Source organism: Ascaphus truei, chromosome 13, assembly GCF_040206685.1.
Source record: "Ascaphus truei isolate aAscTru1 chromosome 13, aAscTru1.hap1, whole genome shotgun sequence".
In the NCBI taxonomy this organism is placed as follows: domain Eukaryota; kingdom Metazoa; phylum Chordata; class Amphibia; order Anura; family Ascaphidae; genus Ascaphus; species Ascaphus truei.
Window position 1 is genome coordinate 20,260,930 of NC_134495.1, and position 27,921 is coordinate 20,288,850.

The window sequence follows — 27,921 nt, forward strand, 5'->3', positions numbered from 1 at the left end:
CACCCCCGTGCAAGACCGTCACAGTTATTACAGACAATACCAAAAGGGTCCAGGCAAGAGGAAGGGGGTGGAGAAGGGTAAAGGTCTTTACAGCAACTAAAGGAAGGAGACTATTTTTGGGACTCATTTACCAAAAGGGGGACAATGTCCCCCCTCTTAACCCAGTGAGCCCCCTCCCCACGTTGTGTCTTGTGGATGGTCCCAGACCGGCTCAAGCTGGTCGAACTGGTTACTGGGGGAAAGACATCTGGTAAACACAGAGAGGGGGGTGATAATTAACCGCTTCATTTAATGAAGGCAGACAAGAGATCCCCAGGCAGGCAGCAGTGTTGTTGGGAACCTGTTTTTTTCAAGATGTTAAAGTCAAGTTAAAAACACTCAGGTACTCTATGTTCTAACTGAGATAAAAACACGCAGGAATGTCCCGAGAAGGAAGGGTTCGGAATATACCTACGGGGTAGAAACAACCCAGATTCACATATCAACGCAGGGGGAAAGTTTGCTTTGACGCACAACCTTTTTGTGCTGTACGTGACTTTGTCAAACGCAATAAACGTATCGATCAAGATTCTTACATGTAACACAGATCGTTAGGGAATGCCACATGGCGGGAGTTATGAGGGCAAGAGGCAGGATGTGGGACATCTAAGTAGGATTTGGGCGACGCACGAAGCAGAATAAGTACCACACAGTGACATACAGTATTATTATTATGTATGTCTTTATTTATTTAGCGCTATTAATGTACATAGCGCTTCACAGTAGTAATACACGGGGTAATCATATAAATAACAAATAATACAAATTACAGATCATGGGAATAAGCGCTTCAGACATAAAAGAAATATTTAGGAAAAGGAGTCCCTGCTCCGAAGAGCTTACAATCTAATTGGTAGGTAGGAAGGACTTACAGAGACAGTAGGAGGGCGTTCTGGTAACTGTGACTGCAAGGGGCCAAGATTTATGTATCAGGTGTATAGTGTTAGCCACGGAGCTACTCTTATGCTTCCTTAAGCAAGTGTGTCTTAGGCCGCGTGTATAGTGCTCGCAACCGGCGACGGGTGACGTCACCCGTCGCCACTAGCGAAAGTTATATTTTGCTTTGCGGCGGCGATGCGGGCTTCCGGGCATTTGATTGGTTCAGGGGCTGTCACATGAGGCGACAGCCCGGGAAAAATCAAATATTCCCGGCTTCCAAAGTCCGCGTCGCTCCTTCGCTCAATCACATTACCGGCGTCGCGCTTACTATAAGCGCACATGGCGGCGGCGGCAATGTATTTGTTTTTGGGCGGCGTCGCCCCGCCCGTCGCGGGCACTATACGCACGGCTTTAAGGTGGGTCTTAAAGGTGGATAGAGAGGTTGCTAGTCGGGTATTGGGGGGAAGGGCATTCCAGAGGTGTGGGGCAGTCAGTGAGAAAGGTTTAAGGCGGGAGAGGGCTTTAGATACAAAGGGGGTATTATTATTTAGAATGGGCAAACATAGTCCGTAGCGCTGTCCAATAGGGTTGTAAGACGAAATACCATAAAATAACAAGCATGGACATACATTGTTACAGTAGGTAAGGAGGGTCCTGCCCCAAGGTGCTGACGATCTCAAAGGAAGGGCAAGTTGAGACATAGGGTACGGGGGGATGAGAACGTTGGTGTGTCTTCGGATAGCTGCGTGTTATTGGTGGAGTTTGCCTTGGGGCAGAATTCCTGAAAGAATGCGAAGAGATCCAGGGTGACAATGACTCCGCTAGGGGAGTATGGAAGCAAGTCAATGGCGGTTATTACTGATCCGCGCCCCGTGAATCCCTCCCTCAGCGCCGCGCCTTGGTACACGGACTGCAATACGTTCTGAAATTCTTCGCTATATGGAAAGTGTGTCAGCACAAGGGCGTAGAATTAACTTAGGGGCTTGTCCTATAGCCCCCGCAGCGGCCGATCGAGCCAATTTCCGACTGAGATGTCCCATTGGCTTCAAAGGGGAATTTCGTACGGAAAGCACGCGATCGCGGGATATAGGGGAAGCCCCAAAGTGCACTGACCGCTACTGACCTTATTCTTATTGCAGTGATACGGTGCAAAGATAGAAGCCCCTGTGTATGTTGGGGGACCGCGGCTTGTCTCCGAGGGACCCTACGATTTAGGTATTGCATGAACTGCTACTTTCAGACTTTTATGCACCCCCTGTTAATGATTATTTCTAATGCGGAATAGAGAGAGATCATTTGGAGTGAGCTATGTCTGATGTTGAACTGGCCCTGTACTTATTGTTATTTAATAGTAAAAATCATATGAACAGATTTTTTTCTTATGTACAGCTGAAAGTGTACGCAGTGCTGTGCATAGAATTTTGCAGGCGCAAGAAGTCCCTGCCCTGTGGAGCTGACAATCTAATTACGTTGCCTGAGGCACAGAGCGAAACCTTAACGCTCAAGGTCGCACGGAGAGCAGACAATGAAATTTGAACTGTCACCCACTTCAAAGACTGTGCCTGATTAGCCGTTGTGTCATTTTGTAGGGATCATTTTATTTATACAGCGCGAGCCATGTAAACAAATTATAACACAAGGTCAACACATTACAAAGAATGGGGAGAAGTGCAACGGATATATGACAACATGAGGCAAAGGGGAGGTGCTGACTCGCAGAGCTTGCAATCTAAGGGTTATTTCTGCAGTTCTCCAGTAACATAAAACATATAGAATATAGAGAGGGGGAAGTGGGGTAGAAGAGCATTAAGCGTGCAAGTAAAGGGGATACACGAATACCTGCTCCCAAGAGCTTGCAATCTAATGGACGTATGGGAGATATGCAGAGGCAGCGGAGTTAACCCTCTCTCTGCCGGATAGTGTTCGGTACATACAGAAGACCCCCTCCTTTCCTACGCTCCGTGTAACCTACTGGAAACCCCAAAGATGCATTGTTTGTATACAGCGCTGTGCATACTACATGTAATCCCTTCTGGGAGTGGTAACAAGCTCAGACATGCTGGCTTTGCTCCTTTATCTCCTGGCTGGGGGGAAGCGGGGTGGGGGGGGGAAGCGGGGGGGGGGGGGGGGGTGTTATGAGGCTCCGCCAATCTACTTGACTAAGCAGCAGGGATTCACTTTAACTCCTCAACTACCAGAGAGACACATTGTCTCTTACGCAACAATGTTGCATAGACTTCAGTAGGATTAACCTCTTACCAGTGCCGGATTGCCCAATAGGCACACTAAACACGTGCCATGGGGCCCCCAAGGTTAGGGCCCCCCTCCCCGCAGTTTCCCTAGGGGACTCATATATAGCCAGTTTTATTACAGACAAAATACTAACTGCATTAAAAAAAGTGAACAGCCCCCCCCCAAGGTTAGGAGGTCCCCCCCAGTAGGTTGACTGTTAGATAATCCGTATTATTGAAATCAAAAAGAATAAATAATACAAAAATTCTTATTGTAAGGAATGAAAGTACAGTCACTAATGCAATAATCTCCGCGTGTCGTTTCCACGCCGGGTCCAGCCGGTGCTGGTCATTTGGTCCGTACCCTACTCGTAGGTCACGGTTTGGCTTCTGATCGGGGGAAGCCCCCCCTTCTGTAAGGTACGGGGTTGGTAACCGCTTGCTCACATGCTGGTCACCGGGTCACACCGGGTCACACGCGGCTCTCGCTCCTTGTCCCTTCCGTTGAGACCAGGGGACGGCAAACTCCAGGCCTCAAGGGCCACCAACAGGCTGGGTTTTAAGGATATCCCTGCTTCAGCACAGGTGGCTCAGTCGTTGACTGGTCAACTCCAGTCCAGAAGGGCAGGTTTTAAGGATATCCCTGCTTCAGCGCAGGTGGCTCAGTCGTTGACTGGTCAACTCCAGTCCAGAAGGGCAGGTTTTAAGGATATCCCTGCTTCAGCGCAGGTGGCTCCTGATTGAGTCACCTATGCTGAAGCAGGGATATCCTTAAAACCTGCCCTGTTGGTGACCCTTGAGGACTGGAGTTGGCCGCCCCTGGCTTAGTCCTTCGTACAGGTAAGTGTTTTTATTCCATTTAGTTTATTTTCCTTTAGTGACTGTCCAGCTTTTCTCTGCGTCCTTTTCTTTGATATTTGTTCCAGTTTCTTTCAACTTGCAATCAATACCCCTTTTTGCATTTTCCGGGTCCAGTTTTTCTTTAACGACTTTACAAGTTCTCTGCAACCGCCTCACCTCCCCCCTCCCCCCCTCCCCTAAGAAAAATCCCGCACACCCCAGTTTGTGCACCCCTGTCTGAATTTACAACTCAGATGGTAAGATCTCCGGGGGAAGGGATTTCCTTGTCTGATTTTATGTTTGTTGCTAAAAAGTTAGGTTCATGGAGGTCAAGAGGAGAGGAGCCTCGGGGAGAGTAGATAAGTATGTTTATAAAGCAATAGCACAGACCAGGCTATCCTGTTTATTATGTTTTTGATAGGGACAGTACCCGTTAAGTTAGGATCCACGAAAGAAGGAATGGTGTCCTGAATAAGTAAGTTAATGGAATATGGCACGTCACAAAGGGCCCTAGGAAAGAGGGCTCCCAGGTGTCGGCAGATCAGCTCTAACCATGGATCGGCGCTAATATTCGTCGTCAGTCTGTATGGAAGTGGCAGATCCCAAACAGGCAAAAGGTATTGGGTCAAGTAAAGAAGATCCACCAGGATTCCCGTAGGGGTCCAGAGTAATCGAATTAATACCGATGATGGTTCCGAAGCAACAAGGGGGACCGGACCCCACACTTACTCAGAGCAACTAAGTCAAAGTACCTTCATGTGAGTATTAAGAGTGGGCACTGATGCAAGAGCTGCATTCATGTCTGTCTGTTATAAAATACAGTACAACGTTATTAATATATGAATAAGCGGTCCCTGTGCTTGGGGACACGGATAAACGACGGTTGTACTACAAAGTTTCTGGCGCCCATTATTATCCAACCTTGTTTCCTCACCGCCCAGCCGCCTGAATCCCGCCCCTGAGTCAGGGTAGGGTAACCCATGTGGGGTGGCCGTATATATCATGCCGGTGTAACCTCCCGAGAAGCCGGGCAGGGAGGGTTACTTTGTATTACGACTCCCTGTATTGTATTGCCTCTTTTGTCAAGCGCTGCGTACATTGTTAAATATAAAATCTGATGGCAGATAAGAACCACTTACCCTGACTTTCTTTCTTAATTAGGATAGCCCAACATCTAAATTAAAAAACTATTACGGTGGTCTGCTCTACTTTGGTCTCTCAACTTGACTGTCCTCTTCTGTCTTTACTCTTGCTATACTCCTTTTGTTTTTCACTTATACACATGTGACTGGGACTTATCACTGTTTGAGAGAAACTGCCTCTAAATCCAGCAGCATGCCGGTTAATTGCACACAGGCAATCAACCAGACTCCACCTGGCTGAGTAGGACTCTGGAAAAAGCCTCATGTGAGACACAGGAGAGATTCCTTTGCTCACATTTGGGCTGACAGAAGGAAAGCAGAGAAGCCTGCACACAGACACTGTCTTGAGCATAAAGGCTGTGCTGAGATCAAGACACCCAGACACCTATATTTCCTGGACACAGAGGACCCAGGAACCTGCCAGAGACTGACATGGAGGGCCACCTGCTTAAGGTACCTCCTGAGACTTTGGGTGATAGGCTGGTAATGGGAATATCCCTCCAGTCCTGCAGATAGGGTCTGGGGAAGTAAGTTAGACCTTACAAAGGGATAGGGATTTTTTATTTTGTTGTTTTTTGTATGTTTTGCCTGGATAAAGGAACAGGCTCAATAAAGCCAAGATATAATTTCACCCAAATCAGTCTCCATTATATGTACCTCTGCGCACATCTCTTAGAACACCTATAGAAGGCCTTGTCCCGTTCTGTGCTGACTGGGCTATTTTCTCTTCTGCTTGGGTCTTTGGACTTCAGACTATTTGCTTAGCCTCCTTCTGCCCAGCCTGATATAGTCTATCCTCCTCCTTCTCAAATACGTCTGCGTAGCCTTTACAATACATGTCACCTTCTGTAAGAACCCCACTGGCTCTTTCCTTTGTGATGTTACAGCCCTGCCTGACACACAGAAGTCTGTTACTTTTAGTATTGCATCTTTTCGTTTTTTCCTCTGCTCCTGCGCTCCACTTACATACCTTCACCCTAACTAAGCATCTCATACACCATTTCCCGTCTCTGCAAAGTCAGCCTTCCTAAAACCTTACACCTTAGGTTTTTTTTGGGGTATGACTCAGCATCGGTCGTTATAATAAACCACACCGATGGATGATTACTGGAACCCAACTTCTCACCCCCAAATTACATCGGATACAATGATACATTTGCTGCTGGTTGAACCTCAGCAGACACACAGCAGTTAATATCTGACAGATTGAAGCCTCCCACTATTTTAGTGATGTCCTCTAGTAACACCCTCTTGTCCAGGATATCCTCACCAGTTTCTAGGGTTACCCAATGACTCAGTCTTTTCTCCAGTTCTTTGTCCTAAGGTCGTCTTTATGTTGTTCTTCACGTTAAGGGCAACTCCTCCTCCCTTCCTTTGTACCTTGTCCTTTCTAAATATAGCGTCACCTAGTGTAGCTATGTCCCAGTCCTGGTTTTCATTGTACCATGTCTCAGTAACAGGGCTGGTGGTGGTGGTGACGGGGGGGAGGGGGGGTGGTTGGGGATATGCATTGTGTGGGGGTATGTATTGTGAGAATATTGAGGGGGTATGTATTGTGTGTGGTGGGGGGTATGTATTGTGTGTGTGGTGGGGAGTATGTATTGTGTGAGGGGTGGAATTGTGTGTGATGGGAGGTATGTAGGGGGGTATGTATTGTGTGTGGGGGGTGGTATAATTGTGTGTGTAGGGTGGGGCATTGTGTGTGCAGCCAGTAGGGGGGTTGTGTATGAGGAAGGGGGGATTGTGAGAGAGATTGAGTGAGGATGGGGGGAGTGAGAGACAGAAGGGGGGCAGTGACGGGGGGGGGGTGGGGGAGTGAGAGGAAGAGTGTAAAACGGGGAGAGTGTGAGAGGAGGAGAGTGAGAGGTGGGAGAGTGAGAGGTGGGAGAGAAATACATGAGGGGAGGGGGGAGTGTGAGAAGGGTGGGGGTGTGAGAGAGTGAGGAGGTGTGTAAGAGAAAGAGGGGGGCCATGCAATGCCGCCCACAGGGGGAGGCCCTGGTGGAAACTCTAGCCTTGGGCCCTGGTAAAGATGTTGACGGCATTGCTCCGTAATAACCACAAATTCCAAGTCGTTCCTTGTCATTATTACAATTAGTTATCGGATAACGAGTGTATGGGAAACACTCATTAGCTGAAGTCTGCCATAACATGTGCTTTAGGTAAGCAGAGCCCTCTCTCTTGACACATGTTTACTACCATATATAGAGTTGTTTACTACAAAGAAAGTGTGACTGTATGGGAAAGTGCCACTCATCAGCTTAAGGTCCCGCTCACACAGCACACTGCGCGCTTACGTGTGCGCGCGCGCGTTTGTCACAGATGCCTGGCGGCCAATGGTAGTGTTCAGTATTGAAACTACCATTGGCTGCTGCAGTACGGTGTCGACGGCTGCAGCAGCGTGACATCAATTTCAGCAGCGAATGTTATTATTAATAACTGGGACTATTAGCTTGGGGGTCTTGTACTCCTGTAGGGTTTTTACCCTTAATTTAGAACTTTTGTGGACTGAGCTTTGTTCTTTTCCCTTCTCTGTCCCTGCTTCTATCTGGACTGCAAGCTTGTGGGTTCTTGTATCCCTATGGGGTTTATCCCTCGTGGCGATGGGTGCAATTGATGAGTGGATGTATAGATCCATGTGATCTTTCCCGTTTCTCATTTTTATGTTTAATGTCAATGTGACGTTTATTAAATACTAGCTGAGAGACCCGGCGTTGCCCGGGAGTACAATTTCCCGCTCCCCGCTCTCTCTCCACTCCCCCTGTCTGTTTCTCCGCTCCCCCCTCTCTGTTTGTGTTCCCCCCCCTCTGCACAGCTCCGTTCCCCCCCCCCTACACACACACACACACACACTGTCCCCCCCCACACACTGTCCCCCCCCCCACACACACACTGCCCCCACAAACACACTGTTCCCCCCCCCCACTCACACACTGTCGTCGTCCCCCACACACACACTGCCCCCCCCACACACACACACTGTCGTCCTTCCCACCACACACACATTCCCCCCCACACACACACTTTCCCCCCCACACACATTCCCACCCCCCAACACACACACACGTATATACACACATACACATACATGTATACACACCCATACACATACACACACTCACATACACATTTATACAGACATATGCTCACACGTATATACATGTATACACACACTCACATACACGTGTATACAGCCATATACATGTATACACACACATGTATATACACGCATACACATACATTTACATGTACACACACATTCACACTCACATACACATATATACAGACATATACATGTATACAAACACATGCACACACGCTCACATACACATGTATAAAGACATATACATGTATACACACAAACATACACACTCACCTATACTCACACACATACACACATACACACACACACACACACACACACACACACACACACAGAGCCAGGGTGCTGAGATCTGTGTATTACGCAATGTGCACAGTACATCATATGATCCTGACTTAACAAAACCAGAGTTAACTCAGTTCATGTGTGAGACCAAGGGACACTGAGCAGGTCACCTCTATGGCTGGATGACGCTACGATACAGGCGCACACCTCAAGGACTGAATGTCATAGTATATATTACTTCGGGGACTGGACAGCTCAGAATGTACAGATTGAATTGCCTATAGGACTGGACACAGGGCCTGTCACCTCTAGGAGTGAACACGAGGCACCTTTTCCAGGACAGTCACTAATATAGAAATCCCTTACCTCTAGGGCTAGAAGCCAGGCACCTCTAGGACCTGTACTCCTACCCGTATCATGTGTCAAGGTATTAATGGCAGAATAAGTGAGTTTTCAAGACCAAGATATCCTTTTACATATGTCCCTTTCCCCCACAGACTTTAATGGGATTTTTTTTTTTACGGTCAGGATCCTTATTATTATTGGTTATTTATCAACCGCCAACATATCCCGCGGCGCGGTACAAAAGGGAACCGTAGTTACATAAACGGGAGTGACATACAGAACAAATGAACGCAAAGCGATACAAAAGGTGCTGAGCGCGTAAGAGTTCGCCATCTCTAGGATCGCCATTGGTTGAGTGTGAGAAGGGAAGTGGTATTGAGTGTGAGAGGAAGGGGAAATTAAGTAAAAGAGAGGGGGGGGAGTAAGAGAGAGGGGGGAGTGAGAGATACAGAGGAGGGGGGGAAGTAAGAGAGTTACAGTGGAGGGGGGAGAAAATTAGAGAGGAGTGGGGGAGGGAGAGGAGGGAGGAGAGTGCGAGAGTTAGCGAGGAGGGGTGTAGAGTGAGAGCGAGAGGAGGGGGAAAGTGTGAGAGTTTGGGTGGAGGGGGGAGAGTGAGAAAGGAGGGAGAGAGTTAGAGGAGGGGAGAGAGAGAGAAGGGGGAAAGTTAGAGAGAAGGGGCTAGTTAGAGAGAAGGGGATAGTTAGATGAGGAGAGGAGAGTTAGTTAGGCCTGTTATGTAGTACGTGCGCGCGTCAGTGATAATTGCCTGTGTGAGCCTGACGTTTCTATAGTTGAGACGCGCGCACGGCTGTGAGCGTTGGCGCGGCAGATCTGATGAAATACAAGAAATTAGTATTTTCGCGCTGTTGCCGTGCCACGTGACGCTGTGAGCCAATCACCGTGTGGCCTAACGCTGTGATGTCATAGCCACGCGCGTCACCTCTTGCCCTATAGACACTAAAAGCGCGCGCCACGTGCACACGCAATGCCACTCATGTGCCCGCACGCGCACCAGCGCGTACTATATTACAAGCCTTAGAAGGGGGGGGGGGCATTTAAAATGATTTTTGCAGGGGGGGGGGGGGTAAAAATGTTAATTATGCCACCGAGTCAGGGTCACCCTCTCACACATCTCAGTTGCCCTCTCAATTTCAATGGAGGTAATCCTGTACAAAATCACTACACACAATACCTGCCCCCGTAAATGTATCTGGGCTAAGCCCTTGAAGACATTGCCACCAGTTTTAATATCCCCATGTCAAACCGCTCCTTACTGTGGCGTGATACCATAGCAGCAGGGGAGGGGTTAATGATTTGCAAAGTCCCTGAGCCCCTCCTTCCCGCTCTCACCCTGCGCCCCTCCTTCCCGCTGTCTCTCCCTGCGCCCCTCCTTCCCGCTGCCTGTCCCTGCAGACCCTTGATCTGCATGTGACACAATATCAAAACTTCTGCCAATGTGAAGCAGCCAGACGGCAGATTTAAGGTACGGTATCACTAACGCGTTTTCTAACAGGAGCCGAGGTGTTGAACGGACGTCACGTTCGCTCCGTGTTTCTGTATTCTGCGTGGGTCAGGTTTTAAAACCCTCAGTCCCTCTCGGCAAACAATTTAGGATTCAGAAAACGCCCATCCCGGTAACATCATTCCCCACAGTTTTTCAGGTCCCCATTAAGTTTCGTTGCCCGGGCAAATTTCGTCTCAAAGTCCCAAAGTGACACTTTTCTGGAGTTTGCCCCCGGGAATGTGGAATATATTTATTCGAGCTTTGTGTATGGCTGATAAATGACCTCTTTTCCAGAGGGACCTGCAACCCATTGTACACAAACATATTATTTATTTGCAAAATCTCTTTATTTATTTTTGGGGCCGAGCCTCCTTAAAGGAGAAATCCATGCAATATCCCGTATGTTTTTTATTTTTTAAATGTATTTAAATAAATCAGTTCTGCAGTATGATAAATACTTACACTTTTTTTTTTAATTTTAACTCAATGCTATTTTTAATTCATTCTAATATACTGATCATCCTGTGATTTCTATAGTAAGCTTTAGCCCACCTCCCCAGCAGTGCAAGATATTTGCAACTTTCCTGTTTGTGATAATTTGTTGCCAATATTCCCAGCAGTTTGAGCTGGAAACTGTAACAATAGATAATGTTACCGCAGTAATATCCAGATACATTGTAGCTGCTGTGTTACACTGACTGAAGGATTGATTGAAAGTGAAAGGCGGCCATTAAGTGAACCCCGACAAGCAGGATCTTTGCTGATCGGTCACGGGAGAACTAATCGATCGGCAGCTTAGGTAATTAGATTTCAATATATATATATATATATATATATATATTTTTAAGTGCCGCTAGGATTGCCTCTTTAAATAGCTAATTTTTCAATAAATGCCTGCGAGTGTTGGTGGGACCGTAGCACTCTGTTGCTGCTGCCCCTCTGGCATTCAAAGGGTTAAGGGGCAGATTCATCAAGCGCGGGTACGGGTTTGCACATAACTCCTATTCTCTTGAGCTGATGCCACATCGAGTTCACTAGCCCGCGCTTGTTGAAACTGTCCCGAACAATGATCCCACGCCTACCACGTAACGTGTGTGTGTACAGTATTGTGTGTTCTGCGGGATGTTACGTTGAATGTGTCTTCCAGTGCTCAGTTGTTTGGGTCTAAAGGACAAGAACAAACATATCTTAACCATGTGGGTTCTTCAAGACGTAGTCACGGGGTCTGGCTCACTGCAGGGATCCATGACTTCGTGGCTACATCATGCCCACGGAGCGCTTGGTCTTTCCAGCTTAGATGACTTCCTGCATTCTGATGGAGCGCAGGACGCCATCTGAAGTGAAATGGAAGATGACGATGGCTCCTTCCTTTTCTGGGTTACCGGCCGCCGCGGTCACATGAGCGTGCTTTGCCGGAGAGGCCGTGGCACTCTGGTGCTGTGGATTCTCCGGCATTCAAAGGGTTAAAGAATGAGGCGCAGGTTGTATTAGTCAAAGAGGCCGATCAGGGCCATTTTTGGTCCAAATTCCGCCAGACAACGAGAAACTTTGGCCCAAAAATGGTCTAATCGGCCTCTTCGAAGGATATAGAATAAGAACCAATGAAACAAGCATTACAGGTGCTGGACAGGTTGGTACGTCTCGTTATTGTACATCATCAGACTGAAGCTCATTAAATAAGTAGGTTAGTCTACTTGACAGCGGATCTGTCAGTTGATAGGGGTTACGTCTTTGATGCCAGTGTGACAAGCAACACATTGCAGTGTGTATGTATGTATGTATATATATATATATATATTTACTTCAGAAGCTTCAGATAATGCAAAGAAGTATGGAGAGATGCATGCTGGGTATTACCCAAAGGGACAGGAACAATAATGAATGGGTTCGAAATTAAACAAAAGTCTGTGATGACATCACAAGGGTGAAGAAATTAAAATGGCGGTGGGCCGGACATATTGCTAGAAGAAATGACCATCGTTGGACAAAGATGGTACTTGATGAAATCAGAAAATGTGTTGGAGCAACGTGGAGAAGAGAGGCTGTAACTGCAGTACCTGGAGGATCATTGGGGAGGCAGCGCCCAGCAGTGGATAGACCAGACGATGATTATTTTGAGATTATATATATATATATATATATATATATATATATATATAGTGATGCCCACACCACGTTGCAGTCTCTTTAAGTCCCAATCTATGGCAGGAAACACTGTATTTATTATTTGGGGTTTTTTATTTACTGGGATTAAATCATATGATAACAGGCCTACCGTCCCTTTAAGTCAAACAAATCATAAAATAAAATACCTTTCATGGGAAAAACGAACTAAACATCAGCTGCAGCCCTCTCTAATGGTAGCTGCCAGCTAAGCTGGTTGTCAGCTTAAACCATGTACTAACATATGCACCCCATATGAACAATCTTAAGCACAACAATAAAGTGTCTTGCTTATCTGTGGTCCCTGACGTCCCCGCTTCAGTGCGGCCTTGCGTCCTTTCTTCCTATGGGAACTTGGCCCCACGTGACCACAGAGAAACTCTCCTCTATAAATGCCAAGGACCGGACATCCCCGCTTCAGCATGGTCTGTCGTACTTCTTCCCTCTGGGATTTAAACCCAGGCAGTCCCAGCAGACTCCGCGACCACCATCCACCGGGTCTAAGGAACTGTGCCTGCCTCTTCTTTAGCTGGGGAGCACTTTCTATCTCCCCCCTTCTCTAGGGAAAACAGTCTCTCTGTGTCACTCTCAGCAGTGTCTCTCTGGCAGCATGGCAGCTCTCTGTGTTTTCCTTAAACCAGCGGTGCGCAAACTGGGGGGGGGGGGGCGTGCCCCCCAGGGGGGGGCAGGAGACTTGTCTGGGGGGGGGGGGGGTGCAGGCTGTTGCAGAGGTCTGCGCTCTTCCTCCAGGCATTTAAATTAAATGCCGGGGGATCACGTGAGGCCTCTGCAACTCACTTACTGGGATTCTGAAGAGCTGCAGGGACAAATGACACTGCGGTGCCATGCAGTGACGTCACATGTCAATCTCCATGGCAACGGGGTCTTGTCACGTGACCCCCGCTGCGTCATTTGATGCCGACGAGCAAGTGAAGGGGACGCAAGAGCAAGGGGGAGAAGGCAGGGGGCGCAGCTGAAAAAGTTTGCGCTCCCCTGCCTTAAAACACTTCCTTGTTCACTCAAGGAGTCCATTCTGATTAATTATGCAGCAGCTGTTACTGGCTACTCTGGGGAAGATTAACTCTGTGTAGACTGGAAAGCACACCAACTGCACTGTTCCAGCACCTAGAGATACCTGATGGTATCACACTATATATATATAAAAAATAACAAAGGGATAGGGAAAGACAGACACTAGTATTCCCTCCTACTGTCTTTGTACATTCTCCCTACCTACCAATTAGATTGTAAGCTCCTCGGAGCAGGGACTCCTTCCTTAATGTTACTTTTACAGTATGTTTGAAGCACTTATTCCCATGATCTGTTATTTATATTATTTGTTATTTATATGATATGTATTACTACTGTGAAGCGCTATGTACATTTATGGCGCTATATAAATAAAGACATACAATACAATATACATATTTAACCAATTCACTACACAAGGTGCCTGCAGTGAGAAATTAGCCTCATTGCTCTCTCACCCCACACATTGATCTATATCTCCTTCTCCAGATACTGATCACACACGGAGATGGAGTCCCAACAGGAAGATCCGTTTCACATTGTCACTCCACTGAAGGAGAGCCGAGCTTTGTCCAAGGCAGCTGGCACCCATGTCCTTATGAAGCTGGAGAACATCCAGCCCATGGGGTCTTTCAAGATACGGGGAATCGGACACTACTGTCAGAAGGTGAGCGGATAGACTTAGCGCACTGCAGATAGAGGAATTACACTGTGCACTGCATATACACTGTAATGCTCAGCACACGCTGTCCTGACCCTCATGTACTAACTTACATACTAACACTGAGCACACGCTGTCCTGACCCTCATGTACTAACTTACATACTAACACTGAGCACACGCTGTACTGACCCTCATGTACTAACTTACATACTAACACTGACCATACGCTGTACTGACCCTCACACACTAACACTCAGCACGCACTGTACGGACACACACTGTAACACTGAGCACACACTATACTGACTCACACACTGTAACACTGAGCACACACTATACTGTAACACACTGCACACACTATACTGACACACACTGTAACACTGAGTACACACTAACACTGAGCACACTGTAACACTGAACACACACTGCACACACTATATTGACACACACTAACACTGAGCAGTCTATACTGACACACACTGTAACACTGAGCACACTCTGCACACACTATACTGACTCACACTATAAACACTGAGCACACACTATAACACTGAGCACACACTAACACTGAGCACACACTATACTGACACACACTGTAACACTGAGTACACACTAACACTGAGTACACACTAACACTGAGCACACACTATACTGACACACACTGTAACACTGAGTACACACTAACACTGAGCACACTGTAACACTGTGCACACACTATATTGACACACACTAACACTGAGCACAGTCTATACTGACACACACTAACACTGAGCACACTCTGCACACACTATACTGACTCACACTATAAACACTGAGCACACACTATACTGAGCACACACTATAACACTGAGCACACACTAACACTGAGCACACACTATAACACTGAGCACACACTAACACTGAGCACACACTATACTGACCCTCACACACACCGAGTTGTCTCAAACTATTTCTCTCCCCTCAGTTGGCCATGAAGGGCTGCACGAGGTTTGTCTGCTCCTCAGGTAACTAATCACCATGATTCTTATGTTCTCCATGTATCTGTGTCTCTTCCTCCTATGCTCTCCCGCTCTCTTTGCCGCAGGAGGGAACGCTGGGCTGGCCGCAGCTTACGCCTGTGAGAAGCTGGGACTGCCAGCCACCATCATTGTCCCAGAATGCACTGGGAGAGACATAGTGTGCAAGCTGCAGGATCGGGGAGCAGCAGTGCAGCAGACAGGAAAGGTGACAAAAATGAACACTAAATCAAAATATACTGATTGGCATCAACATGTGACAGGGAGCGGTTATAGGAGCAGTTAGGGGAGGAGTTATAGGAGCAGTTAGGGGAGGAGTTATAGGAGCAGTTAGGGGAGGAGTTATAGGGAGAGGTTATAGGAGCAGTTAGGAGAGGGGTTATAGGATCAGTTAGGGGAGGGGTTATAGGATCCGTTAGGGGAGGGGTTATAGGATCAGTTAGGGGAGGAGTTATAGGAGCAGTTAGAGGAGTAGTTATAGGGAGAGGTTATAGGATCAGTTAGGGGAGGGGTTATAGGATCAGTTAGGGGAGGGGTTATAGGATCAGTTAGGGGAGGGGTTATAGGAGCAGTTAGGGGAGAGGTTATAGGAGCAGTTAGGGTAGGGGTTAGGCCTCGTTCAGGGTGCTGGCTTCGGAGGGAGGGCGTGCTGCCGTGCGTGCTGCCGTGAGAAACAAAGTATTCAATTTGAATACTGGTTGTCAGGGTAGCAACTGCCCTGTCTCCGAAGCCAGGAGTTGAAGCTGGCTACAGTTTCAATAAACGAAAATTTCGTTTTTTGAAGCTGCAGCAGTGTCACAGGGACCTAGGCAGCCAATGAAATCATTCTTGAGAATGATTTCATGACTGCAACCTCGATACTTAACCTGCCGTGTGTAACCCCGCCCCCTCCTCAACGCTGAAAAGTCTGCTGGGGGATAAACACAGATCGCCCAGCAAACTGCCGCACTGCCGCCCTCCATCCAACTCCTGCAGCTGGCACCCTGAACGAGGCCTTATAGGAAGCAGTTAGGGGAGGGTTTATAGGAAGCAGTTAGGGGAGGGGTTATAGGAAGCAGTTAGGGGAGGGGTTATAGGAAGCAGTTAGGGGAGGAGTTATTGGAAGCAGTTAGGGGAGGGGTTATAGGAAGCAGTTAGGGGAGGAGTTATAGGGAGCGGTTATTGGAGCAGTTAGGGGAGGAGTTATTGGGAGCAGATAGGGGAGGAGTTATAGGGAGCAGTTATTGGAGCAGTTAGGGGAGGAGTTATTGGGAGCAGATAGGGGAGGAGTTATAGGAGCAGTTAGGGGAGGTGTTATAGGAGCAGTTAGGGGAGGAGTTATTGGGAGCAGATAGGGGAGGAGTTATAGGGAGCGGTTATTGGAGCAGTTAGGGGAGGAGTTATTGGAAGCAGATAGGGGAGGAGTTATAGGGAGTGGTTATAGGAACAGTAAGGGGAGGAGTTATGAACAGATAGGGGAGCGGTTATAGGAGCAGATAGGGGAGGAGTTATAGGATCAGTTAGGGGAGTGGTTATAGGAGCAGTTAGGGGAGCGGTTATAGGAGCAGTTAGGGGAGGGGTTATAGGGAGCGGTTATTGGAGCAGTTAAGGGAGGGATTATAGGGAGCGGTTATAACAGCAGTTAAGGGAGGAGTTATAGGGAGTGGTTATAGGAACAGTAAGGGGACGAGTGATAGGGAGCAGTTAGCGGAGAGGTTAGGGGAGGAGTTTTAGGGGAGGAGTTATATGGATTGGTTATAGGAGCAGTTAGGGGACGAGTGATAGGGAGCAGTTAGGGGAGAGGTTATAGGGAGCAGTTAGGGGAGGAGTTATATGGATTGGTTATCGGAGCAGTTAGGGGAGGAGTTACAGGGAGCAGTTATAATTAGATGGGAGTTATAGATCGGTTAGCCAAGAGAAATAGGGAGCAGTTGCCTGCCCCTCCGACACTCAAGGCAGTAAAAATAAAAGTCTTCATAATACTGAACATACAGCACGGTAAATAGAATTTAGCAATAAGAAACAGTGGGACAAGTGGTATCTCCCATCCAATAGCATGAGCTGAGATCCATTTAATGGTTTACCCCATGTTATCCTCGCTGCAGGTTTGGGATGATGCGGACGCACACGCTCTACGCCTGGCTCAGGCCCCAGGCTCCGTGTACATTCCTCCTTTTAATCACCCTCTGGTTTGGTGAGTAGGAATCCCCATCCTATTACTATAGGGATCTGCAGAGCATCGCACGCCTATAAACCAGTGGTACCCAACTCCAGTCCTGAAGAACCCCAACACGTTCCGGTTTTAAGGGTGTCCCGACTTCGGCACACGTGGCTCGATCAGTGGCTCAGTTATTTCGATGGAGCCACCTGTTGTGAAGCTGGGATATCCTTAAAACCGGACGGTTGGGGTGTTGAAGACTGGAGTTGGGAACCATTGGTATGAACTGGCCCAATCTCCAAGACCCTCTTCATTCCCTATCTGTGAAAGATAGGGTGCATCAGAACATCGCTCCATTCATATCCTCGGTAGAGAGCTGCAGACCCTTCTTCTGCAGGTCATCCCTCTTCAGTCGGTCTGCAGGACATCACTCCCAATGCCCCGCCTGCTGTCTCCTTACAGGGAGGGTCACGCCAGCCTGGTGTCTGAGTTGAAGGCCTCCCTGGGCTCCCAGGAGCCGGGTGCTTTCGTGGTGGCGGTTGGGGGAGGAGGTCTTCTGGCCGGCCTGGTATCCGGGATGACCCAGGTGGGCTGGGCTGACGTGCCCATCATCGCCATGGAGACGAGGGGAGCCCACTGTCTGAATGCAGCACTCCAGGCTGGGGGACCTGTAACTCTACCTGACATCACCAGGTGAGCGGCCTTCTCTTTTAACCTTGACACTCTCACACATCCCCAGGTGAGTGACTGTCTCTTTGACTTCGCTTCACCTGGTGATGTTTGAGTATCAGTCTCTTTTCTCCTGACCCTCTCAGATACATAGAGCTGTCTCTTTTCTCCTGAGACTCTCAGGTGCATAGAACTGACTGTTTGTTCCTGACAGTCTCAGATATGTAGAACTGTCTCTTTTCTCCTGACACTAAGATACATAGATATGTCTCTTTTCTCCTGACACTCAGATACATAGAGCTGTCTCTTTTCTGTTAACACTTTCTGATACATAGAGCTGTCTCTTTTCTCCTGAGACTCTCAGATGCATAGAACTGACTGTTTGTTCCTGACAGTCTCAGATATGTAGAACTGTCTCTTTTCTCCTGACACTAAGATACATAGATATGTCTCTTTTCTCCTGACACTCAGATACATAGAGCTGTCTCTTTTCTCCTGACACTCTCAGCTGCATAGAGCTGTCTCTTTTCTCCTGACACTCTCAGATGCATAGATCTCTCTTTTCTCCTGACACTCTCAGATACATAGAGCTGTCTCTTTTCTCTTGACACTCTCAGATACATAGAGCTGTCTCTTTTTGTGAGTGCATCTGTTTCATGTCTGTTAAGAGCGCTCTCTCCCTGTCTTAGTATTGCCAAGTGTCTGGGTGCGAAGACGGTGTGTGACAGAGCGCTGGAGTGTGCGCGAGACAGGCGCGTGATCTCTGTGGTTGTGGATGACAGAGACGCCCTGCGGGCAGTAGAGAGATTCCTGGGTGAGTATGAAAGGCACAGCTATCTCTCACCATATAGTGCACGGCTATCTCTCACCATATAGTGCAAAGCTATCTCTCATCATATAGTGCACAGCTATCTCTCACCATATAGTGCAAAGCTATCTCTCCCTTCCCCTCTCTCTCTTACTCCCTCCCCTCTCTCCCCCCGTCCCCTCTCTCCCACTGTCCCCTCTCTCCCCCCGTCCCCTCTCCCCCCGTCCCCTCTCTCCCCCCGTCCCCTCTCCCACCGTCCCCTCTCCCACCGTCCCCTCTCCCACCGTCCCCTCTCTCCCACCGTCCCCTCTCTCCCCCCCTCACCTCTCTCTCCCCTCTCCCTCCCCTCCCCTCTCCCTCTTCCCCTCCCTCAAACTCTCACTCCCTCTCTCCCCAGATGATGAGTTCATGTTAGTAGAGATATCCTGTGGTGCTGCTCTTGCAGCTGTATATTCAGGACACATCCAGCGCTTGCAGGAGGAAGGGAGCCTGCCTCTGCTGCTGGGCCCCCTGGTGATTATAGTCTGTGGGGGCAGCGCAATCAGCCTCTCCCAGCTCCGGGACTTCAAATCACAGCTGGGAATGGACTGACCCCGTACCCAGAAATAAAGTGACACTACCATGTACTGTCTTGTCTGTGTTGAGTCCTAGCGGTCAAAGCATGTGCAATATTCAGTTTGCCCACTAGAGGGGAGCAGGACACTGCAATATCCTGTGCTTGGGGGTTCATTTAACAACTAACAATTGTATCTCATATAGTGTTTGTCTCCCAATGGGACTCACATTTACAAAGTATTGCGAGGTTTGCAGAGCAATGCATAGGATTTTACAGGCACTCCCTGGCTGCCCCGCTGAGCTTACAATCTAGGTTTGGTGCATAAGGCCCAGGAAGATAAAGTGACTCGCACAAGGATTTGTTATGTAAACTCTCTCTCTTTTTCTCTCGCCTCTTCATTTATATTTACCTCTGATCTATCTTTTCCACCTGTTCTCTATCCATCTCTCTCTCCCTCTCTCCTCCCCCCTCTCCCTTTCTCTCTCCCTCTCTCTATATATAGCCTCCTCCATCCCTCTCTCTCCCACATTCTTTCTGTCTCTCACAGTCGTGTAACTACAATTTTTGAGCCCCCCTGCAGAAATGTTTTAAAGGCCCCGCTCTGTCACTCTCTCTCCCCCTCCTCTCTAACTCTCTCCGCTCCCCTAACTTTCCCCACGCCTCCTCTCTAAGGCTGTGTCCCCGATGGTGCTGAGTGTGCTGTGCGCTCGGCGCTTGCCACTTTTACTTATTGCAGTCTTTATGTGGAAGTCCCCGCTCACGCGCGGGCACGCACGGTCACCCAAGCTTGGTGCTTGAGCAGACAAAAAAAACTGACTTTGAAACGCGCTCAACTTGCCTGCAATGCCCCCCCCCCCCCCCCCGTCTGCGCTTACAAAAAAGTCAGGACACCCGGCGCTCATGCTTAGAGAGTTGGTGACATCACCGCTCTCAAGCATGAGCGCGGTCAGCGCCAGCGGGGACACAGCCTTACTCTCTCCCACTCTCTAACTCTTCCCCTCTCCCTCCTCTCTAACTCTCTCTATCTTCCTCCTTCTGTCCAACTCTCTAACACTTCCCTCCTCCTCTCTAACTCTATCACTCTCCCCCCTTAGGCTAAGGCCCCGCTCCCTCAGTCAGCGCGCCTGCACTGCAGACAGGCGGCGCGCTGACAGGCAATTGACCGCGATATGCGGTCTGTAGGGAGCCAGGAGCCGGAGCAGGAAGGGGGCGGGAGCGGGGGGGGGGGGGGGGCGGGAGCGGGGGGGGGGGGGGGCGTGGTAAAACTTGAATGAATATGCAAATCAATATATGATCCAGACTGCATGAGTCTTGAATTATAACTACAGTATATGGATTTCTTCTGTCCTGAAGTGTTCCCACTAGCTGTCACGTGAAGGATATCGTGTGGAAAAACAAACAGGAAAAAAAACCACCACCACCACCACACACAACACACACACACACACACACACACACACACACACACACACACACACACACTTTCCCCCCCGCAGCTCCTTCCCTGCTCCCCTCCCAAGCCGCCTCCCATCCGTATCTCCTCCCCTCATTGGCTGACTGCCGCACCACGTGACGCGTCAGAGCTGCAAATCACTAGGAGCTTGCAGCATCGGCCGGATGACGCGTCACAGCGCGCAGTCAGCCAAGTCGGAAGGAGCCAGCGGGGACCTCCACACTGGAGGAAAGGGGCTGGTGGTCCGCGGCCGCGCACGCCGCCGGACGCAGCGGGACCAAAGCCTTAGGCTGAGCTCATACACTCCGCGTGCTTGCGAGAGTGCGAGCTCTCTCTGCTCTCTCTTTGCTCTCTCTCTCTCTTGTCTTTCTTTCCCCCCTCATTTCTCTCTCTCTATTCTCCCCTCATGTCTCTCTCTTCTCTCTCTCTATCTTTGCTCTCTCTTTGCGCTCTCTCTCGTTCTCTCTCTCTGCTCTCTCTTTTCTCTCTCTCTCTCTTGTCTTTCTTTCCCCCCTCATTTCTCTCTCTCTATTCTCCCCTCATGTCTCTCTCTTCTCTCTCTCTATCTTTGCTCTCTCTTTGCGCTCTCTCTCTCGTTCTCTCTCTCTGCTCTCTCTTTTCTCTCTCTCTCTCTCGTCTCTCTCTCTCTCTCGTCTTTCTTTTCCCTCTTATGTATTTCTCTCTTGTACTTAATTTCTCTTTGTGTTCCTTCCTGTATCCTTTCCTTTTCATGTCTGTTTTTACTCCTGTGATTTAATCCTTCCCCTCCCTCTCACCTTTCCCAGCCTGTCTCTCAGGCTGCAGCTCCAGCCCCGCCCACTGACTGAGGCCCCGCCCCTTCCCTCCCTCTCACCTATCCCAGCCTGTCTCTCAGGCTGCAGTCCCAGCCCCACCCACTGACCGAGCCCCGCCCCTTCCCCTCCCTCTCACCTTTCCCAGCCTCCGCCCCTTCCCTCCCTCTCACCTATCCCAGCCTGTCTCTCAGGCTGCAGTCCCAGCCCCGCCCACTGACCGAGCCCCCGCCCCTTCCCTCCCTCTCACCTATCCCAGCCTGTCTCTCAGGCTGCAGTCCCAGCCCCGCCCACTGACCGAGCCCCCGCCCCTTCCCTCCCTCTCACCTATCCCAGCCTGTCTCTCAGGCTGCAGCTCCAGCCTCACGCTGCTCTACTTGAGGCCCCGCCCCCTGACCTAGGCCCCGCCTACTAATGGAGGCTCTGCAGAGGAAGGAATCTCTCCTCTGTCCTTCCTGCTGTATCTCAGGCCCCGCCCACCTGCAGAGATTTCCATCTGTGCTCCGCAATGTGCCGCCGGCAGGGGGGGGAGCGGGCCCCCCCAGAGTGCAGGACACGGGCCTTGCCCGGGCTCTGGCTACGTCCCTGGCACACAGTATAAGCTCAACCTTACTCTCTAACTCTATCACTCTTCCCCCTCTTCTCGAACACTCTTTCCCCACCCCCCCAAAGGACCAGGGTGACGCTGAGCGGGCGTTCACGCTCCGCGCGATGAAACACATTGCTACAATGCCCCCCCCCACCCCACCGAGCGCACAACTGTCGCCGGCGTGCTCTCATTCACCCTGACCGCAGCCTAAGGGCTCGATTTATACCAGCTCACTACAATGTGTGCGCGCGCATCTGTGATGTCACATTTGCGATGTCGCAGAGCGACCTGTGCACAAGCACATTCTCCGCCGCACACGACCGCAGGGGAGACAAGGCTGGAAGCTGTTTTTGAAATGAAACTTTAGTGGCACCTAGTCCTGATGGGACAAAACTGGATAGATGGGAGACGAAATGTGAAACGGAAGTGACGTCACGTAATGGACGCCGCTCCCCTCACACGTCCCCTGTCACATGCGGCAGCGGCGATAGCCGCCGGCGCCGCTCCTAATGGCCGCCGCACCCCCCACACCCCACACGGCTGCTGACATATGCGGCAACGATAGCCGCCGCTCCTAACGGCCGCTGTTCCCTGCCTGCTGACGGACGCCACACATGCGCAGAAGCGGCTGGCAGCGGCACCGTTCCCCCCACACGCTCCTAACGCCCATTGGCAGCAGCGCCATTCCGGCCTACTGACGCGGACGTTCGCGGGCCCCCTGCGCCCGCAGGAAGCGATGGCACACGGCGCAAACCTGGGCGCAACCCGCGCGGCACGGGCTCGGCACCGGTGGCAGGCTCCTGCTGCTGGAAGAAAGGGTGGGCCAGGCAGCAGACGGGTAACCTCACCTCTCGCCCGCGGTCACTCATGCCCGTGCCGGGCGCATGTACCCCGCGGAGGGGGGAGGGGTACGCAGAATTTGCGGAAGGGGGGGGGGGGGGGGAGGTGGTGCGCAATGTTACACCCCGCCCCTGGCTGCAGCAGGACACACACACTGACACACATACACACACTGACTGGCACGGATACACACTGACTGACACACATACACACACTGACTGGCACAGATACACACACTGACACACATACACACACTGACTGGCACAGATACACACACTGACTGACACACATACACACTGACTGACACACACACACTGACACACAAACACACACTGACACACATACACACAAACACACACTGACTGACCCACACACACACACACACACTGACTGACACACACACACACTGACTGACCCTCCCCCACACACTGACTGACCCATACTGACTGACAGACATACACAAACTGACCCACACTGACTGGCACATATACATACACTGACACACACACACACACACACACACACACACACACACACACACACACACACACACACACACACACACACACACACACACACACACACACACACACACACACACACACACACACACACATATACACTGACTGACACACATACACACACTGACTGACACACATACACACTGACACACATACACACACTGACACACATACACACCCACACACTGACACACATACACACACTGACACACATACACACACTGACTGACACACACACACACACACACACTGACACATATAGACACACACACACACACACTGACTGACACACATACAGTACACATACACATACACACACTGACTGACACATACACACGAGGAATTCACATTTAGTGCAAATAGCTAATACAGGGGATGTGTGCCGAGCACGCGCATTATAAGTCAAATTTATTTGCGTTTTGTCAATGAAATTGTATTTTGATTTTTAATTAAAACATCACCAATACAAATACAATTTCTGTGACAAAAGTCAAAGAAGTTTCACTTACTATGCGCGTGCACAGCACACACAGCTTTTTTTTGATTGGACAGCTGCGTCACATGACGCGGCCGTCGCAACCAGAAAACAAATGTCAAAAACGCGACAGTCGCGGTAGGTATATGTGCTTTGCTGGGAAGCATGCTATTTGTTTTGGCGCTGCGCGGCGTCGCCTGATGCCGCGCGCTTTGTTCAGGGTGCTGGCTTCGGAGGGAGGGCGTGCTTACGTGCGAGCTGCCGTCCGAAACAATGTATTTAAAGTGACTTGCGGTTGTCAGGGTAGCAGCTGCCCTGTCTCCGAAGTACGGAGTTGACGCTGGCTACAGTTTCAATAAACAACCCAAGTCGTTTTTTGAAGCTGCAGCAGCGTCACTGGGACCTCGGCAGCCAATGAAATCATTCTTGAGAATGATTTCAAGACAGCAACACCGATCCCTAAGCTGCTGTCTGCAGCCCCGCCTCCTCAACTCCTGAAAAAGTCTGCTGGGAGGATGTGCACACATCGCCCAGCAGACTGCCGCTCGCACACGCGAACACGCGCCCTCCAACTCCTGCCTCTGGCACCCTGAACGAGGCCTAACTCTCACACTAACCCCACTTCTCCCTTACTCAATTCCCCCAACCTCTCACACTCAACAGCCCTCCCCTCCTCACACTCAATCCCCTCCTCTCTCTTGCCTTTTGGGCAATGTGGTGTGAAAAGCGTAAATAAAAAACACAGTCTGAGGTTATTTTGAAACAGAATAACACGTGAATTTATTCAAGTCAAGTGCACAACGGAGACAGCTTCAAAACAAAAGCTCTCTCTAAACAATAAACATGGTATGCCATATATTTATACCCTAAATCCTAAAGCTCCACCCCTTTATGGGGGGGCTTGCACGTCACTAAACATTACCTCATTTTGTAATACATAACAATACTAAAGCTGATGTCATTTTGTAATACATAATAATATTATATAACTGCCTGTCAGCTAGAAACCATTCTGGGGTTAAATGGGATGTGCCTATCCTACCACCTGACATTTGTGTGAGAACTAGTTTCACTGCGAGAATCTAAGTTTATTTCATGGGTTCTCATAACTTTTAGCCTGTTTACACTTTTAATTTGAAGCTGATTGGATGAGGAAGAGTCAATAAATTTAGCTAGGAGCGAAAAAATTCCCTTCTCTGCTTCACACATTTGTTTATACAGAAATGAAACACAGAAATTAGACTCACAAAGACAAGACAAGATGGAGGAATGAAATATTCACACAAAATGGCTTCATCCTAAATGCTGTTATGTTGTTATGCCAGACCCCCTAATGTCTCAACTTTGTCAGTCCCTCCTCTGATTCTTTAAAACATTGTTTTTGAGAATTATTGGTATGATTTTAGTCCAGAAACACGTTGGGAGGCACAAGGGTGCTCCATCATTTCATAATGCTGCTTGAGGGTAAAGGACAGTGTACGAGGGTGCCTGCCAAATGTAGTCATAGTCTCGTAGTATGGCGTTATAGCCAAATTATTTTCCAGAGTTAGAACATTGTACTTGGCATCTTCTTTCTTCAAGGGACTGCTGTAGATTGGTTCTGCAAACAATGGCATTATGTCTGCAGATGGGGTTGCATATTTGTGGATCATGCCTTTGACAAACGTAACACAAACATAGATGACAACGAGTATCACAATCACACACATTACTGCTTTCAAAAATTTCGCTCCTAGTGATCCTACCAATCCAGTCAGCCCCAAAGGGTCCCAGTCTGTGTCACCTTCCTTCCTAAGTCTTTCTTGAATTTCTCCTATCTTATCTAACTCATGCTGTACCTTGCCACTCTGATCTTGGATGAAAACACAACATTGTTCTTTAATTAGGGCACATACACCTCCTTTTGATGCTAAAATGTAATCTGTTTTGTAAGGCCATAAGCCTGATCTGAACCTGTTCTTGGTTTAATGATGAAATTAAAAACTGCAAAATTAAGGCCACATCCTTCCTGTAAATTGTTATCTGACTGAACATACATTTTTACACAGGTTTCATTGTTTGGTGGAGACACTTGACCCATAAATTGATTCTTGTTCCTAGTGTGTGATACACCCTTTAAAGAGGTTCCCTTAAAAAATGGGAAAATACAGAAATTATACACATAATACTAAAAACCTTATTTTATGCAAGCAACCTTTCTTTGGGTATGCAGTTGCTAGATAAATGATATGGCATCTATCTCTATCATCATATATTTTCAGCTATTACTGAGAATTGAAGGGGTTTGGTATCTGTGGAAGCGAAATGCATGATCCTCACCCCTGCACGCCTTATATACATCATTCACTCAGAATATCAGAACAGACAATGTCTGCGATGGTCAACATGGCTGACTTATGATCCTTTCCTTGTGGCTGACACACCCCCTTGGTGACCCCCTCCTCTCGGTGGAGGTGCAACACACTTCTGGCTCAAAGTTTTGCTGCATATGACACATACATAGAGAGTGATGAGTACTGCCAAAACACATACAAGAGCTTTCACAAGCCACGCTTCCAGGAAACCAATCCTCCCATCAAGGCTCAATTGTACATACACCTTAAATTTCTAACTTAAACACACTCTAAAGAATAAAAAATATTGAGTCTCTGAAAAATAAAATGTTCTGATAGAAATCAGGAATATTGAGTCTCTGAAAAAATAGAATGTTTTGAGTCTTTGAAAAAATGAAATGTTCCTGATAAGATCAGGCCTCTGCCTGGTATCTTATTTTCCTCGTTGGTTAACGGTCAAAGTTTATGTCTCGTCAAAACGTTAACTTGATGCGGCTGTGCTTTAGGTGACTTTGGTCTTTGGTGGAGCTGGAACGAGCTTTACTGTATTTTGGGTCCAGGGAAAGAACTCTGCCACTTTAATTGCTGTATTGGTGGTTAGTATGGGCCCTTTCATCTGGGATGAAGAGCATGCTTGTTTAGGAACTACTTGACCTTTAACTCCGTCTTGTGTAGGTGCACTTTTATCATACCTTATGCCTAGAGAGACTCAAAAAATGTATTAGTGGCATACAATACTTATTAATTGATTTATTACCAATAGATGGTCCTTAATTTGTTCCTTTGAACTACTGATAGTCATAAGTCACCCATAAGTGTCCCATAGGGAGATAATTTATACCTAGGAACAAATTCTTGTATCAATGTGTTTACTACTGTCTTAACATCCGCATATAGACAGAGGTGTATCTCCTATTAATGCTCCTCATATTTAAAACTAAGCAGCTAATGTGCACTTTACTGTACTACAATCTAAGTTCCTAAGGCTTTGTGCCTCAGTCATTGTCAAATCAATTGCTTCCATAATCAACTCTATCCTGTCTACAGGCCATACCCCTAAGACCTGGAAAACTACCAGAGCTGTCCCAATCTTCAAAAGTGGGGACAAAAACACTGCCTCAAACTACAGACCAATATCTCTTCTCCCAATACTTGCTCTCATTCATGCCTCACTATCATCTCCTCCGATGCAAATGGTATCAACCTTTTTCATAAAATACTAACTAACCTTAAAACTTGCCCCACAAATTAAACATCCCAATAGCCTGCACTCATGGCTATTATTTCACACACAGTCACTCCTACCACACCCATTGTGGCCAAGCACTGCCATCTACAGCACTTATTCCCTCACCTGCTATCTCTGTAAATTCCCCTCAAACCTTAGATTGTAAGCTCTTAAGGGCAGGGATTTCCTTTCCTATTGTCTAATTTTGCTGCACTTATTATTCTATTATAATTCCCTCTACTGTATTCTTTGTGAAGTGCTGAGTACATTTTTGACGCTGTA

General features: G+C 48.5%; 1 protein-coding gene across 2 annotated transcripts; it reads left to right on the forward strand.

Moving 5' to 3' along the window:
* Positions 1-10,202: 10,202 nt before the first annotated feature.
* On the forward strand, positions 10,203-19,479 carry SDSL (serine dehydratase like). 2 transcript variants are annotated; one of them, XM_075568824.1, is made up of 8 exons: positions 10,203-10,347; positions 14,050-14,227; positions 15,188-15,227; positions 15,308-15,447; positions 17,324-17,412; positions 17,839-18,069; positions 18,735-18,859; positions 19,251-19,479. In XM_075568824.1, exons 2-8 carry the CDS (start codon positions 14,069-14,071, stop codon positions 19,442-19,444), a joined length of 978 nt encoding a protein of 325 aa, XP_075424939.1. In that variant the 5' UTR covers positions 10,203-10,347; positions 14,050-14,068; the 3' UTR covers positions 19,445-19,479. The 2 variants fall into 2 exon arrangements, with proteins under 2 accessions (XP_075424939.1, XP_075424940.1); XM_075568825.1 differs by lacking the exon at positions 10,203-10,347 and adding an exon at positions 11,027-11,167.
* Positions 19,480-27,921: the final 8,442 nt, after the last annotated feature.